Raw genomic sequence first — 27,696 nt, 5'->3', positions numbered from 1 at the left:
TTGAAAGCAGGGTCTTCAAGAGAGATTTTTATACCCATGTTTGTAGGAACATTGTTCACAGTAGCTAAAATGTGGAAGCAACCCATGTGTCCTTTGACAGATGAATGTGTAAGCAAAATGTGGTCTATACATATAATGGAATGTTATCCAACCTTGAAAAGGATGGAAATTCTGACATATGCTACAATATGGATGAACCTGGAGGATGTCGTGCCAAGTGAAATAAAACAGTTGCAAAAAGACAAATATTGTGTGACTCCACCTGTGTGAGTACCTAGAATAGTCAAAATCCTAGAGACAAAAAGTTGAATGGTGGTTGCCAGGGGCTGAGTGGAGGGGGACTGGGAGATATGGTTTGATGGGTTTAGAGTTGCAGTTCCACATGCTGAAGAATGCTGGAGCTGGATGGTGGTGAGGGCTGCGCAACAGTGTGCATATACTTAACAGTACTGAGCTGCACATTTGACTATGGCTAAGATGGTAAATTTGTTCTTATGTGTATCTGACCACAATGAAAAATTTTAAAAAAAATTCCACCCGATCATACAGGACTGATGGGAAATCAGCAGGAGCCCAAGTTAGGAATCCGTTATGAAGATCCTGAAGGAGAGCCTACTCCCCATCTCTGTCCTTCCATTATGGGGCTCCTGGTTCAATCTACAGAAATATACCTTTGCTGTTATTGAAGCTCTTTAACCACTGTGAGGGATAATGGGAAGGAGGCGGGGTTGGGATCATTTGGGCTTTCAGGTTCAACTCTGGCTCTGCCAGCCCATCTTGCTTAGGAGTCATCATCTCAGTGTTCTTCTATTCTCCCATCCCCGATGGGAGGAACTCCGGAGCTTGTTGTGGGGGGTTATTCAGTGTGCCATGGGGGAGGGTCCTCTCCCCATAGCTCTCCACAGACCTCCGAAAGAGCCCTCTCCTAAATAAAATTGAACAACTGCTATATGCTTTGATGTGATGGACTGACCTTTGCTTGATCTTTTGTAGAGTGTGAATAGAAGAATCTTTAGGAAACATTGTATTTTTATTGATCAGTAACATGCAACTGACAGAAACCCAGTGTGCTTGCTCTGAGCCCAACCTTGCGCTTATCCTGGATTGCTTCCTCCTAGTCCGGTGCCTGTCCCCGACCCTTCCTGTGGACATTCTAGAGCTGCTTAACTGGGGTGTCCTGGGTAAATCATTCAAAAGTCACCAGTCTGGAGTTTGGAAATAAACCCCCTTGGGAGGGTTTGCTAGCCAAACTGTAATGGAGACCTGCCTATGGCTTGGAGAGAGGTAGCCCTAAGGGAAGGCTGAGTTGGTGCGGGGAATCAGATTCAGCACCAAGGGCTGAGGGCAGAGGGGACAGAGGTCTGGGCGCTGCATGGTGAATACTATTTGAACTTCTCTGGACACCTCCCTCCCTTTCCCCAGCATGCAGGGCTTTTGAGAGTAAAGGTTGGTTATCCACTTAATGGGTTCTCTTTCTAAAACTTGGCACAACTTCTGTGCCCAGGCAACCTGCAGTCGTGTGCCTCTGGGCTGAGAGAGTGAAGCATGGAGAAAGGTGTGGGGCAGGGTAGGGCTGGGGCAGACCTACAGGGGTCCCAGGGGGAGTGGGGAGGGGGGGTCAGGCTTCACCTCGAAGAGAGCAGAGGGGCAGATGCAGGGCATGTAGTGGCTGGGGCTGATTCAACCTCCCTTGCTGAAGTGCTGGAGGACAGACCAGTTCAGAGCTGAAGTCCTGAGCTTGGATTGGAGTTTCCAAGCTGGCCACATTCAGGTCGGGAGGCAAAGGTGACTCCACTCTTGCCCCCTTTTAGTTTGCTGGGGCTGCTAAAACACAATACCGCAGACCATGAGGCTTGAACAACACGTCTTTCTATCTCACAGTTCTGGAGGCTGGGAAGTCTAAGCTCAGGGTTGGAGCATGGTCAAGTTTGAGGTTCTGACTACTTTCTCATGGTGTCCTTATTTGGAGAGAGAGTCCTGGTCTCTTCCTCTTACTACACTAATCCTCTCATGGGGGCCCCACAATAAACCTAATTACCTTCCAGAGGTTCCATCTTACCCTTGGGGGTAAGAATTTTGGGGAGATACAAACATTCAGTCCATATCATGCCCATGGCTGGGGGAGCTTGGGCTTGGTCCAGTTGAGACAGAGGGCCTGGCCCATGGCAGGAATGGAATGAATACTCATTCCTTTGTTTTTCACTTTATCTGCATACGGGGGTAGCTGGAAGGCAGCTGTTAAGTGGTATCTTCTCTGAGATAAATAATCACATTTCTCCTGTGGGTGCTGAGTTCCTCTTCCTTGACTCTCCTCTTTGTCTCCGACTCCTGCCCCTCACGGACCCAGCAAAGGTGCAGAGAACTTGCTTCCTGCTCTCTCCTGCTCTCAGATGTCTCCTGTCTGACCCTTCTGGGCAGAGCTCAGGGTTGTGGGTCTGTAGGGGTGGTGCCTGCCTGACTGCTTTTCCCTCTCTACTTTTATTTCAGGGAAAGAGTTCTTTTTCTTGGACCACGAAACCAGGTTGTGCAAAATAGCCCCTGAAGGCTGGAGTGAGCAGCCCCAGAAGAAGACCTCCTCGAATACCTTCACACTCTTTCTGAGGATAAAGTTCTTTGTCAACTGCTGTGCGCAACTCCAGTGAGTGCTCCAATATTCTTCATTTGTTCCTTACAGGACCTGTGTATCTGTTGGGTGATGTCAGATTTAGAGATAATAGGTAGCAAGTGCTTGGCGAGTTGTAAACTACGTATAAATAACAACAGTGATTGTGATTGATCTTGTTGATTAGTTTCCAATATGACAGAAAAGGGAGAAGTCAGTGTTTGGGCCCTGGTCAAAATGAGAACTTGCCCTTTTGTTTCAAACATGGCCTATTCAAAGTCAAAGTTCTCCCTTGTCCCCAACATGACCCTCCCTCAACAGCCCAGTGATCAGGGTTGAAGGAAAGGGTAATATATGACTATGGAGTTGGGTCATTGCCTCTTTATTCCTTTGCTTACTAAAAACATCATCTGAGTATCAGTTTTCTCACTTGAGCCACAGCAACAAACATCTCTGTGGGCGTTGTGTCAAGTGCCTGGCACAGAGTAGCCCTCAACTCGTGGCTGGAGGCATGATGAGGATAAAGGAGACCACACTCGTCTTACTAACATGGCCCTCTGGGTTCTGTTGGCTTGTACCTCACCTTTTGTCCTTTCCCTGCTTCCCAGACTGAGAAAACCCTCTGGTTTTAGTGTCCTCTTTCCCCTTCAACATAGTGTTCTCTTTCCTGCTCAGCATTCCAGTGACCCTTATTCCTCATCTCTTCCCCAGGCACAGCCAGACAAGGCATCAATTCTATCTGCAGCTTCGGAAAGACATCCTAGAGGAGAAGCTCTACTGCAATGATGAGACACTGCAGCAACTGGCAGTCCTTGCCTTGCAGGCTGAGTTTGGCAATTACCCTGAGGAGGTAGGGGTGGAAACCTGAGGCCTGTGGTGGGGTCATTGGAGAAGCAGTTATGGGAAAAGGGAGAACTATTAGAAATATGGAGACCGAGACTTTGAGAAGTGTTTTCAGTATCTAGTTATCTGAAGTAAATGGTACCCATTCATCCATCCACCCACCCATCCATCCATCCATCTGTCCATCCATCTATCCATCCATCCATCCATCTATCCATCCATCCATCCATCCATCCATCCATCCATCCATCCATCCATCCATCCATCCATTCATCCACCCATCCACCCACCCATCCACTCATTCATCCACCCATCCATCTATATGTCCATCCACCCATCCACCTGTCCATCCATCCATCCATTCATCCATCTATCCATCCATCCAACCATCCATCCATCCACCCATCCACCCACCCATCCACCCATTCATCCACCCGTTCATCCACCCATCCACTTATATGTCCATCCACCCATCCACCTGTCCATCCATCCATCCATCCACCCATCCATCCAACCAACCATCCATCCATCCATCCATCTATCCATCCATCCATCCATCCAAAAAGCTTTCATTGAGTGTTCTTTGCTAGGCTCTGGGGGATACAAAGATGAACAAGTCAAGTGTATACACTGTAATGTAGTTCTAATCTAAGGGTTCTCCTAAAAATAATAATTTACTAATTTATTGAGTTCCCATCATCATCATTGTTAACAACGGACAACTTTTATTAAGAAATCACTCCATACTTACCATTGACCTAGACATTTTCCACCGTTGTTAACTCACTCAATCCTCACAGCAGCATTGCTATTACTCACATGTTGTGGAAGAACAATCTGAGACTCGTGTGGCTAGAAAATGGTCAAGTCTAAATTTGAGCCTAGGTGTGTCTGACTCTAAGGCCAATGCCGATTCTGCTGGACACACTGCCTCTCAAAGTCTCTAATCTTTTTGGCCAAGGCTTTGTCCCTGCAGCAGAATTGCATATACGTTTCTTTGATTGAATTTGCCTGTGATGGTCCTGTGTTAGAGTCCCCAGGGACTTAGTGGAGGCTACTGGTTATTTAATTTGCAGATACATCAAAATTGGGAGGGATGATCTTAATATATTCACTTACTTATTTAAGATTCAAAATGGGGGGATGGACCAGGCAGGAAAGAGGGACCAGCCAGGTAAGCTGTGACAGAGAACAAGGCAACTTTGCTCTGGGTTCCCAAAGCCCCCCCACATGTCCCACATGAGGGGAAAGAGGCTTGGCAATAGACCTCCACTGAGACTGAGTTATGTGACCCAACAGTGTGACATGCCGTCCAAATGTGGAGTCTGCCTCAGTAAAAATGGAGAGGGAAAAGCAAAGAATGTGGGCTTCTTACCAGCCCACTGGGCTTTATCTTGGTGGATATTGCCATTGTCATGTGACAAAAGCTGGGGGCCTCTAGGAAGTGCTTGACTTGGAGAAGATATACTCAAGAGAGGACCTGAGGACTGTGAGAAGGAGGAATCCATCGTTCAAGAGGAAAAAAGTACAAGGTTTAATCCCTATGCCCCTGGGCCTTTGCATGCTTTCCCAGCAGCATCTGCACAGCCATCCCCACCTTATCCAACCTCCATGGCCAACCCCAACCCCACAACTTTGCTGGCCTCTCTACAAGTAGAAGGAATGCCCCCCTCCACCCTCGGGTGCTTTTTGACATCCTCACACCTCTTGGCCAGGAGAAGTGATGATTCAGTGCTATCTTGATAACAAGTGACAGAAAATCAAGCTCAGATAGGCTTGAATACAACGTGTAATTTATGGTGTTGCAAGACTGAAGTGTCCAGGTCCTCCCTACCCTGACAGGCTTCTAATCTTTTACTGCTTACCTGGTAGCTTCTTCCTCTCTCTTTTTAGCTTCCAGGGCTGGGGTCCTAACCATACCTAGGGCTTGCTGGGTGTAGGGACTCAAAGGACATCAGCAGGCCTTGGGCTTCCCACAACTCTGGGCTGTGCTCCCTCCACATGCTTGCGTTCAGTGGCTTCTGGATTCTACCCTCCTTGGACTAAAGAGAGGAACTTCCTCTCTCTCCCTCTCTTTTGCCCTCTCTTTCTCTCTCTCCCCCTCTCAGTAATACCATGGAAATCCTGCCGTTCTGTCTCATTGGTTCTGATAGGGTCATGTGTCTACTCAAGCCAATCACTGTGGTGGGAGACGCCATGCTCTGATTAGTTATACTTGAGTGACATGCCACCCTGAGAACCAGGGTAGAGTTCACATTATGCAAAGGCATGGACTGAGAGGGAGGAGCAATGGCTTCCATTTCCAGAAAGAGAGGGAATGGTTGCACATGGCTAAAAATATATGTCTACCACCAGTGAGCACTTAGTGGTCAGCCATGCTACACCCTTGGTGAACAAAAGAGCTGTGTTTGGCTGAAGTTCTGAGTCTGCTGGAGTCATGTGGGCCTGGCCTCGTGTTATGGGCTGAAGTATGTTCCTTCAAAATTGAAGCTCTAGCTCCTAGTACTCAGAACTGGACTGTATTTGGAGATGGGGTCTTTAAAGAGGTAGTTATGTCAAAATGAGGCTTTCTGGTTGGGTCTTACTCCAGTCTGACTGGAGTCCTTGTAAGAAGAGATTAGGACACACAAAGAGACACCACGAGGCGGGAGCACAGGGGAGAGACCGTGTGGAAACACAGGGAGAAGACAGCCATCTGCACGCCAAGGGGAGAGGCTTCAGAAGAAACCAACCCTGCCGCCGCCTGGATCTTGGATTTCTAGCTTCTGGAACTGTGAGAGAATGAATTTCTGTCATTTAAGACACCCAGCCTGTGGTATTTGTTATGGCGACCCTGCAAACGAATACACCTGGAGTCTGAGAAGGAGAAGCTACAGCCACCACGGAGTGGGGACGCTGTGCAGAGATCTGTGGTCTTAGTTCTCACGCAGTGTGGGGTGGAGAGGGCAGGGGTGTGTGACCTTCATCACAGCTTGCGTGCTTCGCCTCGGTAACTGGGTTTCAGAGCAAGGACAAGCTCAAATGTTAAAATGGTTCTTGAGAACAGTGGCTTTCAAATGTTCTGTGCCATGACCCATGATAAAAAAATAGAAAAGATAATAACCAATATAACCCAACCCCCACACATGTACATAGAACAGAATTGAAGCAAAAGTTTAGGAAATAAGATGCACCCTTTCTATATGTGCTACACATTGGGATTTCCTATTCTATTGTGGTTCAATTTATAAATGCTGGTTATGAACCATTAATCAGTAGCTCACTAGTGTGTTACAAGCTGCAGTTTGAAAACCCTTTTTAGACTATACTAGAACCATTTGGCTTTCCTCCCAGTACATCTTCAGAAGGTCCTGCCACGTCCAGAGTCTCCCAAGGCCCTCCTCATGCCCTCACTCTGCTGCGTTTTTCTTCATAGCATTTGCCACCGCCTGGCATGGTATATGGGTCTATGTACTTATTGATCAGCCATCTTCCACCTCCAGCTCCTTCCCCAGATCCTGTGGAGCCTCGACCTCTCTTACTGATGTGGACCAGAGCAGTTCCAAGACACTCTCTGCTGTCCCCTGTGGCCCCCAAAGGCAGACCTTTTCCTTTTCCTTTGTATGTGTAAAGTCAACAGATGACACAAACCCGCTCATTTGGGCCCCACTCTCTTGGACCTCATGCTCGGTGTCATCTAAGCCCTCTGTCAATCCTGCAAAGCCCGTGTTATTTCCACCCGTGGTTGAGAAAGATTGCGCCCCTGTGAGGCTGGCGAAGCTAGTGAGAGCCCAGCCAGGACGCACTTCCGGGGCCTTGCTTTGCTGTGTGCCAGGCACTGGGGTGGGCACATCAGAGGGCGTCGGGGACTCAGACTGTCCTTGTGTCTGTGTCATTGAGGAGGCAGGCGGGGAGGGCTCCCGTTATGTCACTGCAGCCCTAGGTGATGCGGCCAGGACACTCGGCGGCACCGCCAGCCAGATCCTGGGCGAACCTCCTGTGCTCTCTGAAGGGACTTATATTTTGTTTGATACAGAGTTCTGGTGCTGGGGGAAAAATTAATTTGGAAACCACTGCAAAGAAAGCCTGGGAGCCCCTGAAGAATTCTAAACAGGGAAGTGACATGATTACATTTGCATTTTAAAAAGGCAGACAGAGACATTTTGGTATAAAAATAAATCTCGTTAGGGGTGCCTGGGTGGCTCAGTCGGTTGAGCGTCTGCCTTCGGCTCGGGTCATGATCCTGGGGTCCTGGGATCGAGCCCCACATCGGGCTCCCTGCTCGGCAGAGAGCCTGCTTCTCCCTCTCCCTCTGTCTGCTTGTGCTCTCTGTCTGACAAATAAATAAATAAAAATCTTTAAAAAAATTAAATAAATCTCCTTAATCACATCATTGTAGCTCAACAGCTTTCCTTGGGGGGCATTCCCTTCCAGCCTTTGATAACCTGTGGGGACCTCATACAGGTGCAAACAGTGCCAAGTCTGAGTTACATTCAGTTTTCCCACTTGATGGCGGATGTCTTCCCGTGGCCTTCCTAGTGACCTAATGACCCTTGGGATGGTTATGCGGTACACCTCCCTGGGATGGACCTTTTTCACCTTTCTGTCCTCTCACTGTTGGGCAGCACCTGGAAGGACCATGTAAGGGGTAATTTTGTGATTATTGTTCCCATTGCTTCTGATCTTCCTTTTTTATGTGACATAGAAATCAATGTTTGCATTAGGGTTTTTTTTTTAGTTCCATATTGACTTCTTCTCTTGGACATAGTCCTAGCTGGGTCAAAGGTCCTCAGTACTTTTAGGTTTGCAGTGAAATTGAGTGGAAGATGTGGAAATATCTCATGTACTCCTTTGCCCCCACACATGCACAGCCTGCCCCATTATCTACACCCGCCACCAAAATGGTACATGCTGATGAGCCTACATTGACACATCACTGTCCCCCAGAATCCATCATTTACATTCATGTTCCCTTTTGGTGTTGTACATTCTATGGGTTTGGACAAATTTATAATGACATATATTCATTAGTGGAGTTTCATACAGTACTTTCACTGCCCTAAAAATCCTATATGCTCCATATATGTGTCCTTCCTTCTCCACCCCCCCCAACCATCCCCTGGCAATTACTGATCTTTTTACCTTCTCCCTAGTTTTGCCTTTTCTAGACTGTCATATGGTTGGAATCATACAGTACATGGTCTTTTCAGATTGACTTCTTTCGCTTAATATGCACTTAAGTTTCCCCCGTGTCGTTTGTCTTTTCATGGCTTGGTAGCTCATTTTCTTTTAGTGCTGATTAATATTCTGTTGTCAGGGTATACTACAGTTTCTTTATCCACTCGCCTACTGAAGGACATCTTTTGCTTCCAAGTTTTGGCAATTATGAGTAAAGTTGCTATAAACATCCACGTGCAGGCTTCTGTGTGGACATAAGTTTTCAACTCCTTTGGGTAAATACCAAGAAGCATGATTGCTGGATCATACGGTAAGACTAGGTTTGGAAGACACATTGTCTTCCAGTTTGCATTCCCACTGGCTGCAGAGGAGAGTTCCCGTGGCTCCGCATCCACGCTAGCACTTGCTGTTGTCAGTGTTCCAGATCTGGCCCATGTTGATAGCATTCCAAAGTCTTTTTCAGGCAGCAGATTGGTGGTCAGTTTCTTTCCGTTTGTTTATCTGAGCTGAGCCCAGAACTGGTGTGGGCTAGCTCTCAGCTGAGGATTCTTAGTCCCTGGCACAGGACTGAGATGGTGCATCTCTGAGACTTCAACACATAAACGCTAAGTGAATAAAAGAAACAAAGTTTTAGGGCCAGGGTTTTGCTGTGCCTTTCAGGAAGTGATGTGGCATCATGGAATGTGTGAGGACTTTGGGTGATGGAATCTTGTTTCTGTCACTAAGTGGTGTGATCTTGGCCCTGTTGAATGACTTCCTTCCTTGTTCATTTTGTTCATCTTGCCAGTGGCACTAATAATATCGTCCTCATAGGATTACTGAGGGATCGAAGGAGCTAACATGTTCTGAGGACCACCTGGCATACAGAAGGGTCTCAAAGACAGGTGGCCCCTTTCTTCTCTGCCTTCTATTCATGTCACATGGGTTAGGCCAACCTCTAATACAGTAGAAAATGCTACCCTAGGTGGGCATTTCAAGGGGGCATCCTTGGCCTGAGGACCTACCTGGGGTTTGGATCGCAGACAGGTTTCTATTGTGCTCAGCGTCCCATAGAAGGCATCTTGTTATGCTGCTTTTCTTCTGCATCTTTCCAGCAGATAGAGAGTAAAGCCTATTTTCGGGTTGAAGACTATGTCCCAGCAAGTCTGATTGAGAGGATGACTGCTCTCCGGGTCCACGTTGAAGTCTCAGAGATGCACCGTCTCAGTCCTGTGCTCTGGAGAGAGGATGCCGAGCTGGAGTTCTTGAGGGTGAGGCCTCTGAACCTCTGGAGGGGGTGCTGGTGTTCAAGGGCATGCAACCAGCCCTTCCCTGTGGAGCTTTCTCTGGGGGGCCAGATGTGCTCAGACCCACATGGAGGTATGAGCAAGGGACGTGAGACTTTGGGAGGGAGAATGCTCTAACATCCTGCAGGGCAAGGAGAGGCTTCTGGAGGCAGGTGGCATTGGGAATGATCCCCCCAAATGGGTAGGATTTACTGGGCTAGGCAGGTAGGGCAGGGCCCTTCTTTAACCATAGAGCTCACAGTCACTTTTCTCTGAATGAGGAGACCACATCTCTCACAGAGACACATGGGGCAACTGAAGTGCAGAATTGGGGTATAAGCCCAAAGCAAAGCCATTGGAAGACCTCAAGTTTCCAGCCTTCCAGGCAACTGTCCTCAGCACAGCACAGATGGTGTGGTCCACGCAGATGGGTACAGCTCTGGTCTGCACTCTCTTCAGCCCTCAAGCAAAAGCAGTGGCATTTGAGCCCCCCATATCTGTGGGTACACATGGAGCCTAGGATGAAGAACCTTTGCACACTCCATGACTTACCTGCTCTGGGCCAGGCGCCATGTGGAATGGAGACAGAAAGGATATGCTCCTTTCCGCCAGGGAATCCCGAGTCTCATGGGGAGGACAGGCAGGTACCCAGGGGCAGGCACAGGGTGCTGTGTGATGAGAAATGATAATGATAAGTCAGGGAGTGGCTACTCTGCCTGCATAGATGGAGCTGGGGAGACATGTGGGAGGACCCCCCTCCCACTACCCGCCCCCCCCCAGCTTGGCTTCCCCAGGGCAGGATACCTGGCTGGCCTTTAGAGCTAAGGAGGAGTTTCAGAAGAAGCTCCGGATTTGTACATTTCTCCGTAGAAAAGTCTCCCAAGATGGATAGGAAGAGTGTCCATGTTGTTTGCCTTTAATAGAGATGGGCGTTTGAAAGCAGAACTGCCCAGGCAAGATCTGGCCTTTTCTTTTTGGTCTGTCACTGAGCAGACTGTCTGCAAGACCTCACACATGTCGACCTATAAGCACTTCGTGTGAGAAGCCCTGGTGGAAAGGCACTCCTCACTGCTTTCTATCATCCAGCCTTCGGGCATGTTCGTTGTCAAGAGGAAGCAGGCTTCCTTTGATGAGGGACAAGGGGGCACCTCAAAGCCATCAGCAGGCATCCGATGGAGGGTGGAGGCAGAACCACAGAACCAGTGGGCAGGCCGAGGACTTGGGCCTGCAGAGGCCTCTGTAGGACCAAGAATGCCCACCTGCTCACCCCTCCCCAGTCTCTAGCTTTGTTTGTCCTGCTTTCTGTGTCTCTCCGTCTCCTGGCTGAATGATGAAAACTGATTATGAAGGAAGCCACCATCTCCTAAGCAGAAATACAGGAAGACTTTATTTCAGTCGTTGATGGAAAACGGCGAATGGATTTGACTTCACTTGCGTGACATATTATCAGTTTCAAAGATCGCTGGGTTTTAGGTCCCCATGCTGGCTGGTTGGGCATGCGAGGGCTGTGTACCGCCCCTGCTGTGTGAGACCCCAGGGGGCTTTGTGACCCCCATAGCGCATCGGGACCCTCCTCGTTCGGGTGAGTGTTAGTTAAGCCAAATCTTTCCCCACATAATTATAAAAGTAACAATTTGCTCATGATTCTGCCCTCTGGAGACAGCACAATTATATTTTGTTGTATTCATTCTTCTCTCTCTGTTCTGTGCATTTTCATGTGTATACACATTTAAAATTGGGTTTACATTGTACATGCAGATTTGTGTATTTTTATAATCCCACCTCACCAACATTTTGAAACTATTTTAAACCAACACATGGTGTACCCTAAATTTTTTCTCAATACTCTGTTGTTTGGCACATACATTGTTTTAAATATGGGACTATTTTAAACAATACCGAGATTACCACTTTTGCTACATAAGTCTTTAGCTGAGTTTGTGCTTAATTCCTTAGGGATAGAATCTCATGAGTGGAATTAGAGGGTCTCAGGTTATGAACATTTGAAACATTGTTGATATATATTGCTAAGACATTCTGCATTGCTGTCTTTTCTGTACATTTCTTGTCCTCCCTACTAGGTTGTAGATTCAGGGCCCTGAATCCTCAGAGCTCAGTCACTCCATTAACAGCCACTGGATTATTTAATTACAGCTCCTCGGGGTTCCTCTCTTCCATTATCAGATGGTGCCTCTTGGCCTCTGGTTCACTGACGACTAATTCTGCTAGTTCATCATCTCACACTGGAAGAAGATTTGGCGGAAATCCAGTGTGGGTAACACTGAATAACATACTCTGGAAGATTCACAACTACATTAGCATATTAATCCCAGAACAACCTGTTCGAGATTAACTCAATGTTTTCCAAACTTCTTCAACCAGGGAACCATTTTTTTTTCCCACATAAAGGAGGGGTTTCTATATACTATTAAAACATTTTCTTTTTAATTTTTTTTCAGCTGCTGAAATCATACTGGTTATACCCTGTGTCTTACCCCACTTAGCATATAACATATGCACGCCCCAGATAGTTACAAATGCTTTGTAAATATCCTTTCTACAGGCTACCCAATGATCCCTCTTAAGGCAGTACTTTAGGAAATATTTATCTCTGGGAGCTTGTCCCCCACCCCAAGCCTGCTAGTTTGCAGCCTAGGTCACTATGAGAAGGGTTTGTCTGGATTATTCAGTGCGTTTTCTTAGGACAGAGTCCCAGGGATGGAGTTACAGGGTCAAAGGACTTGAGTTGTTACGACTTCTCTTGACGAAACGGTCCCATCTGTGCCAACAGTTTTCAATACAGCAGGGATGCTGCGTAGGCTGGGAGCCAGGAGAGCCCGGGGCCAGTCTAAACCTGGCTTCCGCTGGAGGGAGAAGGAGAAAATAGTGAGATGCCCCTAAGCACATGGAGATAAAGTGACCCTCTCAGAGGACAATTAGCAACCGCAACACAGAATGACCAGGAGAGGTGTTCCAGAAGATTCCCTAGTAGAGCACGGAGAGAGAGATAATACTATTTATTTTTTTACAGATTAAAAATGCCCCTGAGGATCTTATGTGTATTCACCCATGTTTCCAAATGTTATGGGAACTCTGTATTTTAGTTGCTAAGAGTGAGGACTCAGAAACAGACAGACTTGGGGCACCTGGGTGGCTCAGATGGATAAGCGTTTGCCTTCAGCTCAGGTCATGATCCCAGGGTCCTGGGATCGAGCCCTGCATCAGGCTCCCTGTTCAAGTGGGCAGCCTCCTTCTCCCTCTCCCTCTGCCATTCTCTCCACTTGTGCTCTCTGGCTCTATCTCTCTGTCAAATAAATAAATGAAATCTTTAAGGAAAAAAAAAAAAACCAGACAGACTTATACTTCTGTTTCTGGCTCCTAAGTGTGCCTCTGCTTTGTCATTTGAAAAGAGATAGCTACACCTCTCTGTTGTGACGGCTGTGAAGATTAAACAGCATAATGCATGGGAAATGTTTACAATGGTGTTTTGCGATTTTATTTTATTTTTTTTTTGAAGAGAGGCGGGGGTGTGGGCAGAGACTCTTAAGCAGTGCAGAGCTCGATGTGGGGCTCGATCTCATGACCCTGATATCATAACCTGAGCGGAAATCAAGAGTCAGGCCCTTAACCAACTGAGCACCCCCAGGCGTTCTGACGCTTTGCCGTTTAAAAATTTTGTCACTCCAAGTACGTCAGGATCACACGCTTCTTTATATACTTAAAAAATAAAATAAAAACTAAAATTAAATACTAAACAGTTAAAACATGTAGACAAATCTAGCAAAGGCATCTTTAGTCCAGCAAAGACTATTTTAAGGCTTTAATTTTTTTTTTTAAATATCACATCCAATTATTTAAAAGAATTTACCTTATTGTTTTGGGATGGCCCTAATTAATACCTTAAGCACACGCCTAGTCTGGCCATTGGATATTTCAGCACTGAGTGCTCAATAAATAGTATTTTAGATGCTACTGCTGATGACAAGGATGGTGATGAACAGTGTTTCCAGAGTCAAAACAAGCAGGCTCAAGGCCCAGAAACTTAATCGACATCATGTGAAGAGCAGCATAACCTGTCTGCAGAGATTATTAACAGAAGAAAAAAAGTACAGCAAGGATCCTGAGAAAGGAGCTCTCAGAAGTCCTAATTTGTCCCTATTGTTATACCCTGTCTGGGGGTGGGAGAAATTGGCCTGGACAGAGTGCTCTGTGTTGATGGGTAGAGATGGGTTACAGATCTCACCAACGGAACCCTTCCAAGAGGGTTTCCATTTTCTGGAGCAAGAAGTCACTGCTGTGAGTCCAGGTGCATCAGCTTTCTGATGAGGCCTGGAATCTTGCAGGTGAAGATGCAGATGGTAGACACCAGGACAGAGATGTGATTACCATTCAGACATAAAAACATTTGCATCTGGTTTATACTCCAATCTCTTAAGAATTTAATGGGCCTGATGCAGTCCCCATCCCTGATTGACCCTCAGGGCTCTGACAAAATTCAGTCTTCTGACCTGGTAAACTGAGGACCGACCTTGGGCTGTAGGGACCCCACCAATGCACTGTGACATGGTGACAGAGGCCAGTGATTGCTTATTTGCCCTGCAGGATGTTCATGGCTTATCTTGCTTTCACAGTGATGCTGACCATCTGGAAGATTGCTTTCTATACCTGGGCCTCAGTTTTTTCATTTGTAAAATGAAGGGGTTGTAGCAGATAATATTGCAATAGACCTTGATAGATGGAATTGGGAAAAGGAATCCCTTACCTTGAGGTGACCCAGAAGAGTCTGAATTCTAAAAACTCGTTCAGAATATTCTTACTCTCTTGTACCATTTTCATAGTATCTGCTTTCCAGGTGTTGCTTTAGGTACTCCATGAAAAAGGAACCCCAGGGTTAATAAAATAGGAAATGCTATCATATTAGAGATGAGGAGAAATCCTAAAACAAGGAGATTGGGTTAGCTCAGTGTTTTCCGAAACTTATTTGGCAGAGTCCCACTCTTTTTGTTTTCAGAACATCTGTTAAAATTCTTCTCATGAACTGGTTTGAAGCCAATTATTTTAGATGAGTGGGACTGTCCCTTCTAAATTGGCATTTTTCTTGCTCCAGGTCACCCAGCAGCTCCCGGAATATGGTGTGCTGGTCCATCAAGTTCTCCCAGAGAAGACCAGGGGGGAAGGAGAGATGGCCTTGGGGATCTGTGCCAAGGGCGTCATAGTATATGAAGTGAAAAACAACAGCAGAATTGCAACTTTGCGGTTTCAGTGGAGAGAAATCAGGAAGATTTCAACTTGTGTGAGTGTACCTCAGTGGATAACTTCTTCATTTCCCTTTGATCTCTTGCCCCTTGAAAGGAGCAGTGGGGTTGCTTGATCTTCTCCTGAGCAGATAAGCTCATACCAGTTACAGATAAGCACTGTGGCATATTTGGAAGAAGCCTACCCGGGGATTGGAGAGTCCCCAGGAGGCTGTTTCCTCCCCACAGTCTCTTGTCTGGTCGCTCTGCACCCCCATGAATAGCCATCAGCCGAAAAGGCTACACCTTCTTGTGGGTAGAGTTCTCTTAATTTGGGGAATCCACAGATGCTGAGAGCAAGGTTGGTGTTGGGAGATGGGAGAGGAGAGCCTACTGTGGGTGGAGTGATATCTGCCAGGTTTTGAAACGTTTCCCTTGTGTTTTATTTTTTTTTATTTTTTTTATTTTTTATTTTTTTAAAGATTTTATTTATTTATTGGACAGAGGGAGACAGCGAGAGCAGGAACACAAGCAGGGGGAATGGGAGAGGGAGAAGCAGGTTTCCTGCTGAGCAGGGAGCCTGATGTGGGACTCGATCCCAGGACCCTGGGATCATGACCTGAGCCGAAGGCAGACGCTTAACGACTGAGCCACCCAGGTGCCCTTCCCTTGTGTTTTAAATTTTCCCTGTGCACACAGTGTACTGAGGCATCCATCCTGTCTCCCAGGAACTAGAGGTGTGCTACAGGATGCTGGGGACTGCAGACCTTTGATGCCCACTGAACATTTAAAAGCTGTTTTTTAGAAACAAAAAATCCCTATTAAATGTATCACATTTGAAATTGTATTTCAACGCCATTTGCATGAGTATTTGTATACTTCCTGATTTTAGTTACAATAGATTTGCCACCAAAAGCATTATGCGTGTCCCCACAGCAGATTGCTCCAGTACCTAATCTTCCTGTTCGTCCCGTGGATCACCCCAGCCAGTATGCCTTTTCCTTTAGTGATGATTTCCTTATCAATTGTGAAGGTCTTCGTCTTTTGGCCCATAAAAAAAAATTAGCTTTTTCTCTCTATTTAATTTTCTCTTAGGGTTTTAAGAATTTTCCTCCTGGCTAGATTCCTGTTTTTATGATCATTATCTGATGTTAGAGTTTCCTAAGTAGAGCATAATTGGTTTAATTCATTTTCTTAATGTGTCCTTTGTTTTTGCCATCTTGGCTGTTGAGGTTGACATATTCAAGCATGATTCTTGATAGTGTTTCTCTTTCTTTTCTTTAAAGATTTTATTTATTTATTTGAGAGAGAGAGCGTGCACGAGAGCACAAAGGGGGGAGGGGCAGAGGGAGAGGGACAAGCTGGCTCTGCACTGAGCACAGAGCCCAACGTGGGATTCCATCCAAGGACCCCAAGATCATGATCTGAGCCGAAGGCAGACACTTAAACAACTGAGCCACCCAGGCGCCACCTTCATAGTGTTTCACGATAGATTGTTGTTTGTCTTTGGAAAAAAACCTTATATCTAAAAGAAAACAACTGAACAGAATTTAATAGAGTTCATTAAAGTGGCTTGTACTACACTATCGGGAAACTTTTCCCAAATATTTTTGACCATCTCTAAAAGTAAACAATATTTATATTTGTAAGTTTTTTTATAATTTTAATGACTCAACTTACTTTAATTCAACTGAAAGATTATTTGAGGAATTTTAATTACTGAATTAATTCAATACTATTGCATTGCTTCCTATTTTATTTACGTCATGGTTAGCTGTTTAAATTTTTCATTGTAATTTGTTTTAGGACATTTGTAAAAATGCAGATAACCTAAAATGTAATTTTGAAAAATAGAATTTTTGAAGTTATCAAGTTTAACAATCCCCTTAAGTAAATGCTTTATATTTAAGTTGGTTTAATGTTTATAGGTATTTATTTTCCCATGCCCAGGGACAATTTCTTGACTAAAGCTGGAAAGTCATCAGGTTCACAAGACAACTTAGTAGCTTAAAATAACAACAACAACAACAACAAAAAACAACCTTTCCACTAATTAGGATTTCCATGCCTTGATGACTGTCTTCCTCAGCATGAATATATATATATATATATTTTTTTATGGAAAAGTCATCCCATGAAATGATGTCACCAATTGCTTGCCAGAAATCAGGCATCTTGCACAGAAAATGACTGTCACTCTTCATGCTTCTGCAAGCACAAAATGCAGAACTCTGAACAATGCAAGAATGAGCTCGGGAAGTTGGTTTGAAATTTGCCTAATTAATAGCAGACACCAAGACTCTTCAGACAACTGCAGACCATTCATCTTGCTAGCCTGCAGGAAAATAGCAATACAGTTAGAAGACAATGCCATTTTGGAAGCTGATGATTTGTAGGCGCATTGGCAGCCTGTCTGTGACAGAGACAATGTTAGTTCAGAAGATTATCCAGTCGAGAAAGGCTTCGTTGTGGAACAACGACCCTACCCATGTTGGTAACCATTCTCAGTTATTCCTAGTTGTTTGAAAGCCTGAAGAGGAGCGCAGAGAGCAGGGGAGGATACAGGCTTGGTAAGGCTCCCTTTAAGAAAAAAAAATACCAAGTTTTGAACGCAAACTACGAAATGAAAGTGAATATTCCTTCAGAATGAGAAAAGAAATTGCCACAACTTGCAATTTAAAAATGTGAACAACTGGGTGCCTGGGTGGCTCAGTTGGTTAGGTGACTGCCTTCGGCTCAGGTCATGATCCTGGAGTCCCGGGATCGAGTCCCACATCGGGCTCCCTGCTCAGTGGGGAGTCTGCTTCTCCCTCTGACCCTCTTCCCTCTCGTGCTCTCTGTCTCTCATTCTCTCTCTCTCAAATACATAAATAAAATCTTAAAAAAATAAAAAAATAAAAATGGGAACAACTGGTGCAAAACCATCAAGTCCAAAACAATTACTGTTACTAATTCCCTCCCCGATAAACTGGAATTCCTTTTTTTCTTTCAAATGTTGGTGGCGTGCGCTCTGATGATGTTTCTATATCATGGCACTTTTGTAAAATTTTCTCTAGAGGCAGTAGAAGTATAATTTAAACTTTCTTCCAGCTTGGCTGACTGGAAGTTATTTTTCTTATTGCGAAGATGCATAAAGCCTGTAGCTCTGCACAGAGTCACACTTACTGTTTGCGTGCCTCCGCAGATTTCTGGACTACAAGTGCCGGGAATTGAATACAGTCTATTTCGTGTGATTCTCCATCAGAAAAGGAAAAAACACTGTGTGATGTGTTGAGAACGCAATATCTAGTATATTTCTGATAGGACAGAACTGCCACTTGATCGGGGTGTTTTTGAGCATTAGGTCAGTTTTTCATTTCCAACAACTGAAAGAGATTTCTGTCAGACTGGCCTCTAGCTCTGAACATTTCAAAGCTTGCTTTCTGCACTTTACAAGAACAGGTAAAGACTTGGCCAGAGCCCCGCCCGGCCCCCTCAGCTTCCTTAGCTCCATGGCAGATCTGCCTCCATCTGGAAAAGCATCATCGTTCTGCAAAGAGATATCAGACCAGACACACAAACTAGCGGGTGAACAAACAGCAATAACAATAAAACTACAGGGGATGAAATATTCGAAATGGTAAAACAATGCTTTGAAACAAGGGTGATGTTATGGAAGCACCAAGTGTGTTTGTGTTGCAACAACAGAGGCGTAAATAAGTTTTTTTGCTTGTACTGGAAACTCTGAGATTCAAGTTTGACATCATCTTGGGGCACCTGGGTGGCTCAGTTGGTTAAGCGACTGCCTTCGGCTCAGGTCATGATCCCAGGGTTGTGGGATCGAGCCCTGCATCGGGCTCCTTGCTCGGCGGGAAGCCTGCTTCTCCCTCTCCCACTCCCCCTGCTTGTGTTCCCTCTCTCGCTGTCTCTCTCCCTCTCTGTCAATTAAATGAATAAATAAAATCTTTAAAAAAAAAGTTTGACGTCATCTTGTTCACAGAGCTCGTCTCTGTGAAAGTTTGCTTGCAGATATGGATTTCTCATCAAATGATGTTATCAAAATGGAGAAGAAATCCAAACTAACACAGTTGAAACTGTTTTCAGCTTTATGCCTGGAAATTGCACTTATTGTGGTGCTTAATACCTTAAAGCATTAGCGTCTAAAAGGAGAGTTTTGCCAAGAGTTTATGAGTTGAAAGAAATATTGGGGGGTGTGTGTGTGTGCATATGTGTGAATGATTCTCTTTTCTCAGATTTGTTAAAGAATAGTTACTAGTTTTTAAAAAAATGACATACTCATCTAAAATTTTTTAATACCTGAGTGCACTTAATATAAAATTGTCAAGACTATGAGAGCATATCAACGGGTACTGACAAAGGGGATGGATTCCAAGTAAATATTTAAGTTTGGAAAAGCAAATATTCAACTGCTGGAGTTCAGGTGTCATTACAATTTGAATACTAAGAAAAAATTATTAAGGCTAGCAGGGCAGCATCTATGAGTGTTTGAGAAAATACATTATTTTTAAAAGTACTAGATATAGTATAGTTCAATTGGACTCCAAATCCACTCACATTAGTAGAAGGAGGTTCAACATTACACTTGTCAATAAAGTGAATGAACATTTAGAAAATGCTCAAGTTATTTAAAATTGGTTATGGGTAAAAAAAATTCTCAGAGGAAAAGTGATGAATAATTATCTGCCTTTTGTTAATATTTGACCCTGTGGATAGAGCTTCTGGGAAATGGTGACTATTATGAATTAAAAGGGATTAGCATTAACAAGGATCAGGAGTTCCAGGGAACCCTTTCAAGCATAAGCCCTATATTTATAAAAGTTATCTTTCTAAGAGCAAGCTCAAGGCTTTTATTGAAATACCTAGAATATCTAGAGATTTTATTTAGAAGTTATATATAAATTCGTATTTAATATCATCTCTATTACTTTGCATTTTGTTGTTTTTATTAACATTGTGTATTGAAAATAGTCACGGATTTTTTTCCCCCAAAGCTCCATATAGACAGTTCCATATAGATAATCCTCTCTAGTTTATCCCACTGAGCTGTACAATATTATCACTTTGTATGTGGGCCCTGAAGGTGTAAATGTGGGGAAGCATTTCTTGGTGATGTGACCTGAATTCTGCTGCATTCTGAGGACTCTTGGTGTATTTCCTCATCTGTAGGACAAGGACAATTGTATGACCTCCCTCATTCTGTAGCTTTGAGGATGAAATGAATTAATATCAAGAAAGCACTTAGAACAGAGCCTTGCCCATAACAGCAAAAAATATGAGGATGCATACAGCAATCTTATCTTTTCTATAACCCTGCTAGCTGAAATTTTGTCTGCAACTTCTGGGAGTTTGTGTAATGAAAACTATAGGTATATTTTATGGCCTTTTGAAATGCACACTGAGGATTGTGTTCACTCCTTGCTGAAGGCCAAGTGTGTACCTGACTCATTTCATATGCTTTTCACCTAGCGCACTTCTTGGCAGTTAGCAATTGCCCGATAAACAAACATTTGCTTTGTGAATGAAGAAAAAAATAAAAAGAGGAGTCTTCTTTAATCTAAGAAACAATACTGGGTCACGGTCAGACATTTGTCATACACTTCTGGATGCCTAGTACATTGGTCCCGAACTGAGGGCTCCAGGATTTGATAACTCTGGATAGTTGTGCTTCAACGGATGGTAAACATAACGAACATATGAAAACCTGTGTTTGCTTCCTTCAGCGAAAGAAGTTCACCATCACAAGCAGCATCACTGGGAAAAAGCACGCGTTTGTCACTGATTCAGCCAAGACCTGTAAATATTTACTGGGACTCTGTTCTGCCCAGCATGGGTTTAATGCTCAGACGAGCTTCCTGCCTGTTGCAGCAGGTGAGTAGACATTATATTCTCAACCTCCGGTTCGGAAAGTTTATTATTCCATAAAACAATTTTTATAAATATCGACAGTTGACCCAGAAGCCTCTAAAAAGTTTTAGATCTCTCTAATGACTCAAGAAATACCATTAAGGTGACATACATTTTTTTCTTCGACTGGTAAATGCTAAAATAAATAACATGGGGGGGTGGGGTAAATGGATACCATCTTTCCGAAGTACAGTTGGGAGAATATATCAAAAGCCTTTAAAAAGCCCATGTCCGTTAGCCCTGCAATTTCGCTTGTAGACAGATATTTATCCAAAGGTGATTAAATATAGAAGTACACAGAAGTTTATGCTCATGGGTGTTCACTAGAACGTTATTTATAACAGTGACCGTTTGGAAGCAAACTAAGTCTCCAAAGAGAGAAGACTAGTGAAATAAATCACAACACAGCTCTATAATTTAGCCATTAAAGTCAGTTTTTAGAGAACGATGACACGTGAAAATGTGCATGATATGGCGCTAAGTGAGGAAACGCAAAATATGAAGTGGTACCTCGTGCCGATAGAACTTTCTGCAATGATGGAAATATGCACACTGTTTGTTCTGGGGTCCCACTACCGGTGTGTACACGGTGACTCCCAGTGTGTACCTACTGAGCGCTCGAAAGGTGGCAGATAGAACTGAGGAACTACATTTTTAATTTAATTTAATTTTAACTAACATTTAAATGTGAATGGCCACCTGTGCCTGCTGCCCTGGAAAGCACTGGCCTCAACACCAGGATAGTAACTGGGTTGGTTTTAACATGTTACAAAACGAGAAAGGAAGAATCTGGAAATGAACTGCCCCAGAGTACCTTCGTGGGTTTATTATTACCTTTGTGGGTCAGGAACACAGGCAGTGTTGTTTTCTCTTTTGTGTATTTTTCAGGATTTACCACGCTTTCAACAATGTGCATGTAGAATGGCTTTAATTAGGAAAGAGACTATTAGGTGAAATGAGGCCACACCTCACAGAAGACTAGTTAATACTTATTGAGTATTTAGGAAGTGCCAAGGAACTAGTTATTATTGTACTTTCCCAGGCAGTATGCTAAGCCCTTCCATGAATTATCTCATGTATGCTCATAACACACTGTTTCCTAAAACTGCACTTGTCAGGCAGCCTAACGAGGCACGAGCATTACTGACGGAAGCGGACTGGAGCTCGCAGAAGTGAAGTAACGGCCCAGCTGGGTGGCACTCCCTGAGGCCTGGTGCCTATGCCCTTCACTCGGCCAGTACAGCCTTTTGTATCCTCCCAGAACAGGGACTTTAGGACTAGGGAGGTTTGGCGTTGAGCTTTGGGTGGATCACATTTGCTGTTGATCTCTAAGCACGATTTCTTCCTTAGTTAGAAAAGAGAACCATCTAATATAGTGGTTTTAGCCTTCATAGTCATACAGTGGTCTCTGCGTGTGCATCACCCCAGAGCTTGCTAGGGCTGCGGAATCTCAGGCCCCATACAGACCTACTGAATACAGCGGCATCTGAAAAGGAACCCAGGGGTTTGGATGCACATAAAAGTTTGAGAACCCCTCACTTGGAATGTGGCCCCTGGAGCCCAGTGGACTCGGGGCAGTGACACTTACTAGCTGTGTGACTTGAGGCAACTCACTTCCCTTCTCTGAGCCTCAGTGTCCTTGGGTGAGCACACCGGTGTCTGGTAGGCTTTAGAGGGACAGTATGTGTGACGTTTCTAGCTCCGTGTCCCGTGTTCATTGCTCCGTGTGAGTAGTAATAGCAGCTCCTGCTCGCGGGCGTTTGGTTCCGTGCTAGCTAGTTCACGGGGGGGACAGTGAATACTGGGTTCTGGGGGCCTGGGATATGGGATCAATCAGGAAACAAAATCACTGAGCATTTGGATGCAGAACCAAACATAGAACATAAAGGGGACCTATGATTAGCAGCAAACTCAAATAAATTGTAAATATTTCACTGAAATCACAGAGTGGCAGTTTTAGGGTGTTTGCAGGGAAGTGGAGATAATGAATGTAAATTAATTGTATTTTACTTGCTATTGCTGAGATACAGTGTGAAACGTCATCAATATTGCTTTTATTGCCTGATACCAGTGAATATAAAATATTTATAAAGGTCTCTACAGGCTCACTTGTGAAACTAGTCCTTCTAAGCTTACTTTGCTCATAATATAGTGTTCTCTTAACTCCAAATTCTACCGTCATAAGAGTTTTCAGGAATCCAGCATTTGCATTAAAAGGGTTATTTCAGACAATTTTTCTTTTTTGGGAGCTGAGTCAATGGGATGCTATTTTCTTCTATTTTTTCTACCTTTATTGAATTATTAGTGACATAAATAAGTTTAAGGTGTACAATGAGATGGTTTGATATGCCTATCTGTTGCAAAATGATTACCACAATAAGATAGTTATCACCTCCATTCCCTCCCATAATTACAATTTTTTTGTGTGGTGATAATATTTAAGAGCTACTCCCTTAACAACTTTCAAGGATATAATACAATATTGTTAACTATACTCACCATGCTGTGTATCAGATCTCCAGAACTTATTCATGTTATAGCTTGGAGTTTGTACTCTGGCCAACATCTCCCCATTTCCCTCACCACCCCCCTCAGCTTGGGGCAACTACCATTCTCCTCTCTGCTTTTATGAGTTCAGCTTTTTAGATTCTGCATATAGTGAGAATATACAATATTTGTTTTTCTGACTTATTTCACTTAAAAGAATACCCTCAGAGTCCATCCAAGTTGTCTCAAATGGCAGGATTTCTTTCTTTTTTACGGCTGAAAAATATCATATATATGTTTTAAGTTATATATATGTGTGTGTGTGTGTGTGTGTGTGTGTGTGTATGTTATATCCATGTATGCATTTCTTTTTCCGCTCATGTGTTGATGGACACTTAGGTTGTTTTCATGTCTTGGTTATTGTAAATAGTGCTTCAGTTGAACATGGGGGTGCAGAGATCTCTTCACTGTAGTGTTGTGATTTCCTTCAGGTATATACCCAGAAGTAGGATTGCTGGATCATATGGTCGTTCTAGTTTTAACTTTTTGAGGAACCTCCATACTGTTTTCCAGAGTGGTTGCACCAGTTTACATTCCCACTAAGAGTGCACAAGGGGTCCCTTTTCTCCACATCCTCGCCAACATTCGTTGTCTCTTGTCTTCTTGATGGTAACCATTTGGACAGGTGTGACGTCTTATTGTGCTTTTGATTTGCATTTCTCTGATGATTAGTGATATTGAGCACATTTTCATTGGCCTGTTGGCCATTTGTATGTCTTCTTTGGAACAATCAGATAATTTTTCTTTGCCTTTAAAAAAATGTCTTTGTATTAGAAACTCTTTCTGCAGACCCCGTTTTCAGTGATTGCATCCAGCTAAGAACTGACCATGTCCATCTGATGGCCCCATATGGTCCTCAAACTCAGCTTGTCTACAATTGATCTCATCCTCCCATATAACTCTCACCACCATGATCTTTGTCTTGTTCAACTGAGACCACCCACCCACTCTGCAAGAAACTGGGCAGGGGGCAGGGGGTTCCCAACCTGCATCCTTTTGTCACATCCCACCTCTCACCGAGTGCTCTCAAAGGGACTTGCCAATGGCGGTCATGTCCCTTAATTTTCTTGCTCTCAGCCTTCAAAGTGACCTTTTAAAAGCACCGATATGATCGTGTTCTTCCACACTGCAAATTTGCAGGCGATTTCTGCTGTCTGCAGGGACAATCCCATTGTCCTTGTGAGAGGCATGTCAGACTCTCCCCAATCTGGCCTGAACCTTGACTTATGTCTTGCCCTGAGTCCTCCACTTTACTCTCCAGCTACACTGCGTGCTGTCTTGCAGGCTGCAGAGCACGTGAAGATGGCTCAGGTCCATAGTTAAGCCTGAGATGACTGTCCCTTTGGGCCCCGGTGATCAGAAGGCTAGGCATGTCTCGGATGAATCTCCTACACTGCTGTTTTTGGCTCTGTGTCCTGGGCTCTTCCAATTCTAGTGTGGACTGTGGAGTCAGCCGACTCCAGGGTAGGTCCTGCTCTACCACTTGCAAGCCCTGGGACCTTGAGCAAATTATTAGCTCTCTTAGCCTCCAGTTCCTCCTCGGTGAAATGGGTATAATAATATCTACCCCAACAGGGTTATTGTAAGGCTTAAAGGAGACTGTATAGATAACGTGCTGACCACTGTACCAGGCACGTAATAAGCATTCAGCATACATGATGAGTCGTTGGTGTTGACGTTACCGTTGTTGCCTTGTGACTGAATGGGCCCAAGCTCTAGTGTGAGATACTATACAACTCATGCAAAAGCTGCAGGTCATATTCAAATTGCTTACCATCCTTTGTTCTCTTTTGCCCACTGTGTATGAATGGTAGTACCAAATGCTTCACAGACACAGAAAGTTCTCAAGAAGTATTTTTGAAAGACTACCTTTTTCAGGGGGCACAGCCCTGGCCATGGACCAGACACCATCATAGATAAGGGGGGTTTCTGCTTGAGAAAATACATGCTCACGGACCCCCGGACATGGAAGCATTTCACCGTGCTTTGCACACGTGTACACACACACACACACACACACAAAACCAGAGCCACAGAGACGCCATGTGCCTGAACGTTTTTTCCTTCTGTTTTAGCAGGGAACAGATGGCCAGAATTTAGTCATCATTTTCCTTTTTCACAATACAAACTGGGCTTTATAAAGCCTAGTTAATTTAAGGACTCTATCCATCAAATCTCAATTTCTTATGAATGATATGAATAGTGGTGAGAGTCACTTACATGCGTGGTCTCAAGTTAGGGACTTCATTAGAGCCATTTATTACATCTTTCTGCATGAAGAAGAAAGGGAAGCTCAAGGCTGGGAGACTTAATACATCTGATATATATTCATATTTCAGAATATTGGATCTTAAATATTATTACCAGGAAAACTAAACTGTGTAGAGGTTAAAGATTATATTCCATGGGCCAGAGCCTAATCTTGGAGCCCAGGTAATTTGAAGGCCCATTTGTTACAACGTTTGTGGGGACGGTTTTGTAAAGGCAGCGAGCAGAATGGATGGTGGCAGTAAATCTTATACCAGGCTCTTTCTACAAGTTTTATTGCGACATTGCCATGAATGTTAACACCCATCAGAACCTTGGCTGGGGGCCGTCAGCTACAGGGGGAGGGAGAATATCTCCTTTCCCTTCCTATGTTCTGAGGTTGCTTTCATTAGCGAGTGCTCATTAGGAAGGCTTGGCATCCTTGGGACTAATTGCAAGAATCCCGAGTCAGCCTGAGGACAGATTGTGCAGAAAGAAAAGCAACAATAGAACCTGGGATCTGTGATGCATTGTTGCCCCAAGAGTGAAAGATCCAGCATCATGCTTTTTGTATCTATGTTGCTCATGGTTTTCTCCCATATTTCAGGCCATGATAAATGTGTACAGATGCCCAATATGAGTCTTGCACACCTGCCCCAGTCCAAGAGTCTCACTTGGATTCAGAGATTGTCGAGCTCAGAAAACGCGCTGTTCACACCCACGCCCAGGCTGGAGGCCACCGCAGGGGGCCTGCTGCCCACGTCGCCGGATAACTTCACTGTGGAAACCAGCAAGGGGACTGCGGCACAGGGAAACCGAGGCAGGTGGGTTTGACACATCTGTTCTCTGAACCCAAACCATTTTGTAGTCGGCACTCTGGAGCATTCCGTCCCTGAAGGAATTGGTTAAAGGAGGTTAGATGTCTAAGGGAAGTATCAATTCCATAGAAATTTCGTGAAGGAAGGCCCTGGGCAAAGTCTCTGCTGAAGTCTGCAGGGCACACGTCCCATCCCCCGTGCGGTTGCTCTGTGTTTTGGTGGAGAACGAACTAGGTGATGAGACAAAACCAAGGAGGATGAAATAAATGGGTCATAATAAGCCTGTTCGGTGTCACCATGAGCCAGGGCCTGTTGCAAGTACTTGCACACATCAACTGATTCTACCCTCAGCTGCCCTGCCCTACGGAGTGGTTTCTATCATTCTCCCGGTTGTACCGGGGAAGAAATGGAGAGTTCGGGGTTCGAGCACATGCCGCTGGCCCCGGAGGGCAGACTCCTAACCCCTACGCTATGCTGCTTTCTCTACGGATGGATGGCTTGTCATTTAATTTGTAAGTGAAAATAATGAGCTCCGAAACACAACTTTCCATTATAACACATGGATCCATAAACTTAAAAATAGCCTAGAAGTTGGATTACACTTACATTGCAAATTCTAGAAATAGCAGAGATGCACACAGGCAGCACGTGACCACTGAAGGTTGCCGGAGGAGCTGCTTTTTGGAACGAGTTACACATTTCCTTCAGCAAGAGGGCATGGATGATTCGTCTGAACTGTGATGTCTATCTGTCTGGAGCTACCTACCTAGACGTCTTTTATATGTATAAACATTATATATCCCAAAGTAATTCTTAGAAGGTTATTGCCCCAAATTCTACTGATGCAAATGTGCATCACCATGCAGCGCAAATGAAATCAGTAATGATGGAGCCAGACTGCTGGTGGACGAATTGTTGTGTAACAGAGGACACTCTAAAGCACGGTGGCTTAGTTAGAACACCAGCCATTTCGTTATTCTCTTTCACAGTTTTGCGGGATAGAAGTTCAGGCAGGCCTTTGCTGGGTGACTCTTCCTCTTCGTGCGGCATGGCCTGGGGTCACTGATGGTGCTCAGCAG

The 27,696-nt window shown here is 44.6% G+C and overlaps 1 protein-coding gene across 1 annotated transcript in view; it reads left to right on the top strand.

Moving 5' to 3' along the window:
- FRMPD2 (FERM and PDZ domain containing 2) overlaps positions 1-27,696 on the top strand; it is a 91,537-nt gene that overhangs the window by 30,639 nt on the left and 33,202 nt on the right. Inside the window, exons 11-16 of the mRNA XM_027594556.2 lie at positions 2,488-2,638; positions 3,314-3,452; positions 9,697-9,852; positions 14,975-15,160; positions 20,822-20,969; positions 26,407-26,623. Of these exons, the coding sequence (XP_027450357.1) occupies positions 2,488-2,638; positions 3,314-3,452; positions 9,697-9,852; positions 14,975-15,160; positions 20,822-20,969; positions 26,407-26,623 (997 nt within the window). The remainder of the gene's footprint in view (positions 1-2,487; positions 2,639-3,313; positions 3,453-9,696; positions 9,853-14,974; positions 15,161-20,821; positions 20,970-26,406; positions 26,624-27,696) is intronic.

Source organism: Zalophus californianus, chromosome 15 (genome assembly GCF_009762305.2).
Source record: "Zalophus californianus isolate mZalCal1 chromosome 15, mZalCal1.pri.v2, whole genome shotgun sequence".
NCBI lineage: Eukaryota > Metazoa > Chordata > Mammalia > Carnivora > Otariidae > Zalophus > Zalophus californianus.
Note: the sequence above shows the minus strand (reverse complement) of the source record. Positions and strands in the feature narration are given on the sequence as shown.